This window comes from Scylla paramamosain, chromosome 5 (assembly GCF_035594125.1).
Source record: "Scylla paramamosain isolate STU-SP2022 chromosome 5, ASM3559412v1, whole genome shotgun sequence".
In the NCBI taxonomy this organism is placed as follows: Eukaryota; Metazoa; Arthropoda; class Malacostraca; order Decapoda; family Portunidae; genus Scylla; species Scylla paramamosain.
Window position 1 is genome coordinate 10,189,192 of NC_087155.1, and position 12,500 is coordinate 10,201,691.

Sequence of the window (12,500 nt, forward strand, 5' to 3'; positions counted from 1 at the left end):
GAGGGAGACACACATTCAGACGGACAGACAGTGACAGACAGACATACACAATGAAAAACAACAGAAAAAAAAGCATGGAGATAGACAAAAAAATAAATAAATAAACAAATAAATAAATAAATCAAAATGCAGCTATGATACAAGAGGCCATTGTGCCTTTAAATAATCACACGGTAGAAAAAAATATATAAGTAATTAAAAGAACATCAGATTCTAAATAAGGAAAAAGAAAAGAAAAGAAAAGAAAAGCGCAGTGATTAGTAAAAACAGCAATACAAGTAATTCCATAAATGAAATCAAGATACGCAAGTCACTACTAAAGGTCTTTCTAAACAAACTGACTATCACGTGGATACCTAAAATTTTATGTTGTCTCATTCGCTGCTCTGATGAACCAGTATCGAAACAAAGGGAGGAAAAACTGAAGGTCCTTGGCCTTTCTCAGCGGGTGAATTTCCTTTTTTCTTTTCCTCTCACTTTTCTCTACGAGGCAGAGTAAGAGAGCACTGGCAACAGCAGCAGCAGTGGGCAGGTTAAATACGAATATATTGAAGTCGACAGTGCTGAAGCGGCATCAGTGGACCTTTTCATGTTAGGATGACCTTATTTTTGTGCCATCTGAGGTCCTTGGGGGTCTGCAGTAGTAGTAGTAGTAGTAGTGGTGGTGGTAGTAGTAGTAGTAGCAGTGGTGGTGGAGGTGGTAGTGGTAGTGGTAGTAATAGCAGTAAAGCAGTAGTAGTATATATTTGTTGTTGTTGTTGTTGTTGTTGTTGTTGTTGTTGTTGTTGTTGTTCCTTCTTCTTTTTGTTCTTACTATTCTTGTTCTTGTTCTTCCTGTTTTTGTTCTTGTTTTTCTTTTTGTTCCTCTTGTCCTTCTTGTTCTTGTTCTTGTTCTTCTTGCTCTTGTTCTTGTTCTTCTTGTTCTTCTTGCTCTTGTTCTTGTTCTTATTCTTTTTGCTCTTGTTCTTCTTGTTCTTATTCCTCCTCCTCCTGCTCCTCCTCTTCTTCTTCTTCTTCTTCTTCTTCTTCTTCTTCTTCTTCTTCTTCTTCTTCTTCTTCTTCTTCTTCTTCTTCTTCTTCTTCTTCTTCTTCTTCTTCTTCTTCTTCTTCTTCTTCTTCTTCTTCTTCTTCTTCTTCTTCTTCTTCTTCTTCTTCTTCTTCTTCTTCTTCTTCTTCTTCTTCTTCTTCTTCTTCTTCTTCTTCTTCTTCTTCTTCTTCTTCTTCTTCTTCTTCTTCTTCTTCTTCTTCTTCTTCTTCTTCTTCTTCTTCTTCTTCTTCTTCTTCTTCTTATTATTATTATTATTATTATTATTATTATTATTATTATTATTATCCACTCCAACTGACTCCAACTGTTGCTGCCGCTGTTACCACCACCACCACCACCACTACTACTACTACTACTACTACTACTACTACTACTACTACTACTACTACTGCTACTACTACTACTACTGCTACTACTACTACTACTACTACTACTACTACTACTACTACTACTACTACTACTACTACTACTACTACTACTACTACTACTACTACTACTACTAATAATAATAATAATAATAATGATAATAATAATGGTAATGCTGGTGATAACAGTACTATACAGTAATAGTAAAGATAGTTACTAGCTAAGAATTTACACACAAAGAGAGAGAGAGAAAAAGAGAGAGAGAGAGAGAGAGAGAGAGAGAGAGAGAGAGAGAGAGAGAGAGAGAGAGAGAGAGAGAGAGAGAGAGAGAGTCGCAGAGAAGTTGAACAATCTTAGTAACTCAGGGGATGACACTTCCTTCCATCGTGTCTGCGCGTGACGGAGGTGGATTGGCTTGAGGCTGAGAGTGCGCTGTGCTGGCGTGGGCTGCAGGTGGCTATGTTTTGGCGCGGAGCAGAGGTGCCACTCCAGGAACCATATTCTGAAATTCTTCTGCATCGCACCTTCATTACATTCTAAAAGCTCTTATTGCAATGACACGGGTTTTTAAAGGCCTTTTTATGGTTCTAGCGATAGACTAACAACATTTCGACATTATGAGCACGAGAAGCCCTCTTGAGATACTGGATAATCATTTCTGTGGCCTTTGAAAACGGTCATGATGAGAGAACAGAGGGCTTCTGAATGTGAGCCTATTTTGTAGTATAGCAGATCTGACAATACAGAAGTAACCCTGTATTGGCGTGAGGCGGATGTGGCACTGAGCTGGCCTGGAGCAGAGATGGTACTGTAGTTGGGTGAGAAATGGATGACACTGTAATGACTTAAAGTAGAGATGGCAGTGGAATGCTGTAGGATAAAAAGAGGCGTTGGGTTGGCGTGGAACAGAAGTAGCACTGTGTTGGCGTAGAACAAAGGTGACTTTGAGTTGACGGAATTGGGTCTGTATTTGCACGGAGAATAAATAGCAGTGTTGACAGAAGTAGCTTTGTATTAGTGTTTAGCTGAATTGGTATCGAATGGAGGAGTCGCTCGGTTGGCATGGTGTGGAGCAGAGTTGACACTGTGTCGGCATACGACGTAGATAGCTCTGTGCTGGGATAGGGCAGATATATCAATGGGCTAGCGTGGAAAGAATTAAGTAGCATTGTGTGTGTACGTATTGTCTCTCTACGCTAAAGATAGGTACTAAATAGATGGTTGAGCATAGTATCACATACATACACACAATGAGACACTTTTGATCTGATCTAACCAGGACATGGTAATGGTAGGACGCCTGGGGGCAGATATTGTATATGATTAGCAGCAACACCTGCACCAGTGGCACCTTAGTAACACCCACTGTATTGCTGCCACCATCATCATGAACGTTACCACCACCACAGTTATAAAACCTTTGCAATATCAGCCACAACCACTATCACCACCAACAATAACCGTTATCACCACCGCCACCAACGATAACCACCACTACCACCACCACCACCACCACCAACAACAACAACAACAACAACAACATTCACCACCACCAACAACAACAACTATCACCAACACCAACCACCACCACCACCACCACCACCAACAACAACAACAACAACAACAATAACAACAACAAGCACAGGCACAACACCAGACATCGCGCCCATCTGCAGCCGCGACAGGCAGCCACAATCGAGCTGCCACCACATCACACACTCGTCTGTCCGTCTGTTCCTCACTCGCTGCCTGGTTCTCACTTAATCAAACATTTATATATGCATCAACCAATGGCTGCCGAAGAGGGGAGGAGGCACAGGAGGAGGAGGAGGAGTTGGAGGAGTGGGGGTGTCTGACCACGAGTGCCAATCAATGGTAATGAGAGACACAGAAGAGGAGGAAAACGAGGAGAAATAAGAGAGAGAGGAGCGATAGATAGAGGAGCAGTAGAGGGAGGGGAAGAGATAGAAGAGGGAATGGAGGAGGAAGGGAGCGATAAGGGAAGTAACAAAAGTCATGGGTGACGTAAGAAAGGGGCCTGGAAGTGATGGGAGGAAACAGAGCGTGGAAGGAAGAGGAAAATGGGACGGAACAAAGATGGCAAGTAAAAATGTGAATAGGGAAAAAAAAATATTGTGAAAAAGCGTAAAGAAAGTACGAGTATTGAGAGTTTTTTTTTTTTTCAAGTAATATGCTGCGTCTTTCACTGCTTAATGACCTTCCTTTCACAGTAATTATCACTCCCTTTCTTGTTCCCGTATGTTTTTCCTCTGTTTCTTCTTTTACCCTCTTATTTTTCCACCTTATCATTTCTTCTTATTTTTGTTTAGTTTTTGCGTCTTTGTCCACATGTCAATACTCTTCTCCAGTTTTTTTTATCTGTAATTAAACCCGTACTTTTTCGTCTCTCTCTCTCTCTCTCTCTCTCTCTCTCTCTCTCTCTCTCTCTCTCTCTCTCTCTCTCTCTCTCTCTCTCTCTCTCTCTCTCTCTCTCTCTCTCGATCCACCACAAATACTCGCACCAAGACACGAGGTCATTATAATATTCTTGGAAGCTATTTCGACAGAGCAGCTTAGTCGAGGGGATTGAGAGGGGGCGGGTGCGGGGGCGGCCGAGGGTTGTCGCAGCAAGATGGGTTTGTGTGACGGAGTGGAAGTCCAAACCCCGACATCCATCATCCTTAATTTCTCCCTTCAGTGCCTTGGCTGGATGAGACGGCAAAGAGAACGGAAGGAAAGAGAGAGAGAGGGAGAGGGCCACACTATTTTTTTTTTTTTTTTTGCCACGTTGCTGCTGCTGCTGCCCCGCCACAGACAAGATTGCAATACGTTCTCTCTCTCTCTCTCTCTCTCTCTCTCTCTCTCTCTCTCTCTCTCTCTCTCTCTCTCTCTCTCTCTCTCTCTCTCTCTCTCTCTCTCTCTCTCTCTCTCTCTCTCTCTCTCTCTCTCCTACCTTCCCTTAAGTCATCCCTTTCTCCTCTATTTCCCTCACAGGTTCCCTCCCTTCTTTTCCCTACCGAGTGTGTCAGTTCTTCCCTCCCTTCCCTCGCTTCGTCCTCCCTTTGCCCCCTTATTCCTCCTTCCGCGCCAGGCATGAAGGGGCGTCAGTGCATAAAAGGGGCGTGCGTTGTGTTTTGTTTTTCTTAGGGACGCGGAGAGAGAAAGCGTGAGAGGGAACATGTGCCAGGAGATTAAGGATGTGAGTGGTAAGGTGTGTGGGTAATCTAAGTGGGCGTGTTAGTGGCGTGGATGAGGGAGGGTGTGTTGATTGTGTGTGTGTGTGTGTGTGTGTGTGTGTGTGTGTGTGTGTGTGTGTGTGTGTGTGTGTGTGTGGAGGTTCTAGTGGATGTTTTGGTCTCCTCATGATGTGTGGTAGGAATTCAGGGGTTTATGGTTGGGGTAACTGGTTAGATGGGTGGTGGAAGTGGTGCGGGGTTAATATACTTAGAGGTGTCTATAGAGTAGTGGGTGGTACAGTAGTGCAGGGTTGTGTGTAGTGGTGTGGTTATGTGTGGGCTAAGTGCGAAATGGGCTTGTGATGTGCATTGTATGTGTGTGTGTGTGTGTGTGTGTGTGTGTGTACGGATATACGTGCCTGTGCTATATGAATATGTAACTATTTCGTGTGGGTTGCCTCCTTTTACACGACAACTGCCGTAATGTCTTCGTCCTGCTGATGTAGATTCGTGTTTGGTGTGTCATGAATAAACTTTTGGAAATACTGACAGTGATTTTTCTTGTCTCTCTCTTGTCTTTCCGGTGAAGATCGTGTACACATGAAAACATCCAGTCCTTGTTTTATTGTGCGTTTTTCCCTTGTTGGCTTTGTTTTATTCCTAATTTCCTCACCTCATTCATGTCTTCCTTCCCTTCTGTTTTCTTTTCTTCGCTCATGTTTCTTTGTCTTCTCCCGAGCAAAGAGGGTTAGCTTGCGAATAATGAATGCGTTATTATCTATTCTCTGTTTTAAGGAGACATTCAGTGACTTGTTCGCTTCCCTATTGAAGATATAACCTTCCACAAACTGTACAGAGTGTGCGTTGTGTTCGTTAAACGTAGCAGAAGAAATTAGTGCTTCCACCTTATCATGCATTGTACTTTTAATCGATTCTCTCTCTCTCTCTCTCTCTCTCTCTCTCTCTCTCTCTCTCTCTCTCTCTCTCTCTCTCTCTCTCTCTCTCTCTCTCTCTGTCGTGTAGTGTAGTAGTAGTAGTAGTAGGTTGTTGTTGTTGTTGTTATTGTTGTTGTGGTGGTGGTGGTGGTGGTGGTGGTAGTGGTGGTGGTGGTGGTGGTGGTGGTGGTGGTGGTGGTAGCAATGGTGGTGGTGGTGGTGGTGGTAGCGATGGTGGTAGTGATACCATCTGCCCAGTCCGCGATTCAAACTAGAACGGATGGAGTGTCAGCCAAACACATCCTCAGTGCACCACGGAGCCAGCCAGCTGCTAACATTATCTTTTCCTCACCATCCGCGTCGCAAAAAGTAACCTACAACAGTAACTGTAGCGCTGCAAATGTGCCCATAATTACAAGTATTAAAATTACCGCGATAATGGACTATAACATTAAACTTTGCCGCATGTAATGTAGAGAGAGAATCATCTACCGTCCACCGAAAAAAAAAAAATCTGCTACATGACCATCCAGGTTCCGGTAACATAAATGCAACACGAAAATCCATGTTAGCAAAACACACGACGGAATATATATATATATATATATATATATATATATATATATATATATATATATATATATATATATATATATATATATACTCGTATATATATCACAGTGAGTGATTGACTTGAAAATATAAGTAAGAAAGAAATAAAAGACGATTTTGTTTTCCCTGTGAATGATAAGGAATACTTTGGTGCTGGAGTCATGAGGCCTGTGAATCGATAGATGAATTTAAATAGTAAATGTATGATGTGGATTTTACGCATTTTAATTCTTTTTAGTAGAAGTGCGGCCCAACCAGAGCGGCAGTCGGGCTAGTGTGCTGTTTCGCACATTTCTGGCAGTGGAAGGCGCGGCAGTTTTTCAGACCCTGGACAGATACACGGCCACATTATCTTCCTCCCTGCCGCGGCCCACCAACACCATTTATGGCTCGTGTCCTTTACTTTTGTAGTGGAAGAAATTACGCAATTTTTCTGCACAATGTTGAAATGTGTCCATTAACGTGTGCGAAATTAGTTTATAAAATACTTTAACAATGCATGTGCCTAAATTTCTTGGTTGTCGGGGAGCTGGGTGGCTCAGGCGTGATGCGTGTGTACTCGTACAATGCAAGATGTCCTGAGTTCGAATCCTGACTTGCACTCAGGATATTTCCGGTCACCGGCTTCTACCAATCCCCCTGTCACTGGAGGCACGAGTCTGCATGAATGTGGAGGACTGCGTCAGGAAGGACATACGATATAAAGCTTTTTCCAGATCACCTTGCAGGATCTAACCCGGTTTTCTGACACGTATAGAGATGAGCCGAAGGAAGTGTTTAAACCTCTTACTTCTTACTAATGTTTTCAAGGAGGAATCTGAATCCTCTGCTGTGTGGCTAATTTCACAAAGCTGTGAGCAGTATAGTGCAAAATAATACTAAGGCTAAAAGTGAGAAAAAAGATCTAGATAATGTGAAATGAGAGCCAGTACACTTTTTGATACTTTGATCATTCGTATTTCTGCATCCGGTAACAAGATGACATAAGTTCAAGAAAAATATAAATTCAATAACCATTTAATCTACATGCACAGTAATGATCTGCTTTGACACATCAGATGGCTTTTATCATCATGATCAATTATTGTTGTACGAATTCATGTGTGTGTATGCATGACTCACGAATCAGTAACAGCTTACTTCTAAATATCACGACCTTCACTGTCTGGCCTCACTTATTACCCACTGGCCCCTTAAAGTCGATCAGTTGGCGCACTATTTTCGCCGCGAACAGATCTACCACTTAAACTGTGTACTCGTATTTATCTGCCTACCATAACAATTTATCACTTGAAAGCTTCATTTTTCAGTCAGTCTCTACACCCATTCATAACACTACCCCAGGTTACGTCCTCCCACCACGCATAGTCACCGCCCGCTGTCTGTTACTTGGAAACCATAACAAGAAATCTCGGCACGAATAAACCATGAAACCAGGAAACAGAGTGGCGAGGCTGAGAGCGTGTCTGAGCAGCTCCCGGGGATGGCTTTTGGGGCGTCACGGCGCAACGGAGGCATTTAAAACTTGGCTTTCAACTCGGACCTCGCGGCGGGAACCTGATTTTTGTGGGACGGGTCAGGAGGTGGGGGAAGGGATGAAGGGGGGCACCGACCAGGAGCCAACACCGCGCCTAATGGACGGGTCGTGTCTGCCCGGGACTCTCACACTCACTTTTCCAGATACGAGTACGCGGGTCGTTTTCCTTTAAATTTCAATATAAACAAATTCTGAGGTGCCTCACTGATGGCAGACAACTAGTGAAAATATCTTCCTGAACAGTCTTTTGCTAGCATGGATTTTCATTTATCACTGTACGTGTGTGTGTGTGTGTGTGTGTGTGTGTGTGTGTGTGTGTGTGTGTGTGTGTGTGTGTGTGTGTGTGTGTGTGTGTGTGTGTGTGTGTGTTCCCTCTCATCCGCTCGTGAAAGTGTGCTTGACAGTATATTTGGGCATGAAAAAGTGTTGACAACTGCTTTCTCTTCCCATCTGAGCGAATGACGACTCTCTCTCTCTCTCTCTCTCTCTCTCTCTCTCTCTCTCTCTCTCTCTCTCTCTCTCTCTCTCTCTCTCTCTCTCTCTCTCTCTCTCTCTCGCTCATGTATCTCTTTCTTTCAATAAATTTTGATCCTTCTTTTCACACCATTTCAGTCTTCTTTCCAATCTTTTCCTTCCTATCACTCTCTCATTTCTTCTTCCCGGCGTCCCTTCTCGTTTCTATTTTCCATCCATAGCTTCACTTCCGACATGCACATTCCCTCACCTTTTGGGACCCCTTTCACCGTTTTCCTCTTCCTGTCTGTCTGTTTGTCTGTCTGTCTGTCTGTCTGTCCGTCTCTCTCTCTCTCTCTCTCTCTCTCTCTCTCTCTCTCTCTCTCTCTCTCTCTCTCTCTCTCTCTCTCTCTCTCTCTCTCTCTCTCTCTAGCCCTCACTTTCTCGTTTTTTTTTTTCCTTTTCCCCTCTTGCCGTGGCTCTGACGTGCCCCCCTTTTATTTGTTTACTTATTGACGGGGTGACCTGCAAAGGCTGACACGCCAGGCCAATAACGGCTCCGAAACGCTCCGCCAGGTGTCGACACTTACTTGACAAGAAAATGAAAAGTGTGAATATAGTGTGATGAGTCGGCGCCGCGAGCTGGATGGCGCTGGTGGGGAGGGAGAAGAGGGAAGCGCTGAGGTAGTAGGCGGGGAAGGCAGGCAGAGTATAGAGGCATTTAAATTGAGAGAGAGAGAGAGAGAGAGAGAGAGAGAGAGAGAGAGAGAGAGAGAGTGAGTGAGAGTGAGAGAGAGAGAGAGAGAGAGAGCTATAAAATCATGGTTAGTTCCATCAAGTCTCCTGACACAAAGGCAAGGTCGAACGCTCTCCTGTTTACGTGCTCTTCCAAATCATGTTCACTTCATATCCTGGTGTTTCTTTTCTGTTCTCTTACTTGGTTTACGTGAAGAACGATTTAGGTCAGTCTGTAGAAGTAATGAAGACTTTACTCCTTGCAGGTGAAAACGGCTGGTGTCCTGATTCGATCCTCGGCGTCACGGCCATCCCTACAAGTTAGTTAGTTTGTTTGTTTGTTTTTAATGACGTCGGCGATAGGTGGATGAGCTGCAGAATCTACTGGTTGTCTCTCCTTGTGACTTCCTTCTATGGCGACTTGGAGGAGAGTGGTGGTGTTGTTGCTGTTGTCCTCGTCGTTGTTGATATGGTAAATGAATTTTGCTCTCTCCTTCCTCTTTCGACTCTTGAATACGTTCTGCAACTCCTCTTTCCTCCTTGTCCGCCTCTCCTTCCACTCTCGCCTCCGCTCTCCACTATTTCTTTTTTTACACTTCTTCAATCCATCCATCCTATGTTAAGCGATTCACTTCACGGTCACCTATTCAAGCTCGTGATGACCGTTTTCGTGATCGTGTGCTGGTCATGGTGTTGGTCTTCATCCATGCAGCATCGTGGACTGGACCATATTCTAAAACACTGCGCCGCATCTCCACTACTTTCAAAATTGCTCTAGTTGAAGTAACACGGTTTTGAAGACTTTTTTTTTTTTTATGGTTCTGATGACAGATTAACAAGATTTCTACATTATTAAGAGAAGAAACAGTCCAGTCGTGAGAAACTAGGTTAATCATCTCTGTGGCCTTTGAAAATAGTCATAGTGAGAGAGCAAAGCGCTTCAGAATACGGACCACAGAGCGACAGGTTTGATAGTCACTTCAACATGGGGCTTGGAATAAGTTCAGCAACAAAAAACACTCGTATCTTAATTTGCATATCTTGGGAGTTTTTATTTATTTATTTATTTATTTTATTTTATTTTTTTTTATTTTTTTACCATTTGGTGACAGACTAAGGAACAAACAAGTGCAGGGAAAAGTATCTGCGAGTGACGCTAAAAAAAAAAACAAAAAGGCAAACTTCGGTATAGAATTCTGAATTAATATCTGGTGTAAATAAACCCGACGTGTATGTCCCAGCTGACACACCTGTCTGGAGGGTAATATGAGAGAGAGAGAGAGAGAGAGAGAGAGAGAGAGAGAGAGAGAGAGAGAGAGAGAGAGAGGTGTTTGTGTGGTTATAAGTTAAAATGTAATGTTTGGTTGATTACTCTTTACGTGCCTCGCTCCAGTTGTCATCGAAATAATGTTGTGATCATGGATTTCCTATCAGGGTCTGTACCAGTAAAACATTATAATCGGGAGCACGGATGTCCACCAGCTCGCCTCACAATGCACGGTGAAGAGGATGAATATCAGTGGTTATGTTTTTTTCTGGCGTCATTCAACCTCGTATAGCCCGGGAAGCCTTTCCACGTTCTCTTGGTCATGTATGTATAAACATGTTGATGGAACAAGTCTTAACGCGGGTGACAGTAGAGCATCACATTACTCATTTGTATATTTGTTTGTTCATATTTTTATTTTCATGTAATTTATGTATGCCCTTCGTGTTTTAATTTTAATCAGAAGCCATTTCATTTTGGTTCCACTAATTGCAGTAATCTTCGGTACACTCACCTTCACTGTCGATGACGTATAGTCGCGGTCATAAGCTGTGTATTGCTTCTATTGCCGTGATGAATCGTAACCAGCTCAGATTCGAAGGTTTCAACAACTCCTCTCTTCACGACGCACCGTTGTTCAAACCCTCGAACCTGAGTTGGTTACGATTCATCATGGCGACGAAACAGGAAACAATTTATCACCACGATTGTACCTGTGTGTATTAGCATTTGACAATACTATAGTTTTACTCATAATACATTCTTGATCCGCCACATGACTTTTGCTATGGACATCAGTATGCATTAAAGTTTCTTTAAAAGTCTTCTGATGTTTTTTTTTTCTTTATTCAGGTGTGTCTGTAAATCTTCGGTAGCTAAAATATCCGTAATTTATATTTATGTTATTTTCATATACTACAAAGACTTGCTGGAAGTAAATATAGTGAAGCTGCGCAATGTCTCGTTGCTTTTCTGTTTCTCTTTTTTAGGTTAGGTAAGGTTCCCGTTTGCACAGTACCTCAGGGTTCTTGTAATATGTTCAGTAATACTTTGTTTGCTTATACACATACTGTAATGCCTTCAAAATTGGTCTTTGTTTAACAGAATCACAGAACCAGTTATTGTCTACGAAGTAAGGCGTATAATTTCTCTCTCTCTCTCTCTCTCTCTCTCTCTCTCTCTCTCTCTCTCTCTCTCTCTCTCTCTCTCTCTCTCTCTCTCTCTCTCTCTCTCTCTCTCTCTCTCTCTCTCTCAGTCAGTTTATTCGTGTTTTCTTAAAAAAATTTGTTTATTATCATAGCTTTTTTTTTTTTTAATATTTCTTAATAAATAGAGTCTAAAATTATTTTATAAAAAAGTGAAGATAAGTAACCAACGCATTTATGTTTGGTCACCTTTCTTGTGTAGAAGTAATACTGTTAAGGGTACATTAGGTAAGGACTCAGAGAACCTCGTGTTGAATGCAATGAGTAAACAGATAAATGGACTAATCTTGTATCCCTCTCTGTGTCTTCCGAAACATCCACTAATACGAGTGTACCATTCTCTCGTGGGATTTCCTCTTGCTTCATGTCTAAACTTTCTCTTACCTCTGGTACTGTACTCTGTCATACTGGAATGTTTACTGGTGTGTGTGTGTGTGTGTGTGAATTATTTCATTCTAGAATATGTCTTGTCTTCCATTTTCTTAGTCACCATCCTAAAGTAAAAAAAATAGATAAATGAATAAATAATAATGATAATAATGATAATAATAATTATAATAATAATAATATTAACAATAATAATAATAATAATAATAATTATAATAATAATAATAATAATAATAATATTAAATATGATGATGATGATGATAATAATAATAATAAGAATAAGAAGAAGAAAAAGGAGAAGAAGAAGAAGAATGAATGAAAGACCAGGAAACCTCTAGAATTATAACTACGACCAAAAGTTTATTATCCCACATTTTCTTATTCAACATCGTAGGCGGGAAATGTTTGGTAAATGCACCGATGACCCTTCATTTTCTAAGCAACTTGCCGTTACGTTACATCGTCAGTATTTTCTGTATGCTGACTCTTGCCTTGACCTCGACTTCATGCACTGACAGGAGGTGCCTTACACGAGGGGCTTCTTAGGCATGTTATGGCTCTTGACACTAGTTTTACCTGTCATTTGAAGTCCTATGGTGATTCTCGTGGCCAACATCACCTTCTGGATAAACTAAATGTGCATCCTCCTCCTCCTCCTCCTCCTCCTCTCATGGTGGGTCGAGATGGAGGCAGCCCTGATGTGCGGGGACGGCTGGTGTATGAATCGTTGACTATGGATCGATGATAGGCTGCTCGGATATTACTGTTGCTGAGCTGTT

General features: G+C 42.2%; 1 protein-coding gene across 2 annotated transcripts in view; it reads left to right on the forward strand.

Annotated features, from left to right (window-relative positions):
* The window catches only part of LOC135100503 (uncharacterized), a 95,786-nt gene that overhangs the window by 44,237 nt on the left and 39,049 nt on the right, over positions 1 to 12,500 (forward strand). The window contains exon 2 of one of the 2 annotated variants that reach the window (XM_064003472.1): positions 9,129 to 9,182. The exons of the other annotated variant lie outside the window; for it this stretch is intronic. Coding sequence (XP_063859542.1) covers positions 9,129 to 9,182 — 54 coding nt within the window. The remainder of the gene's footprint in view (positions 1 to 9,128; positions 9,183 to 12,500) is intronic. 2 annotated transcript variants of the gene reach the window in all.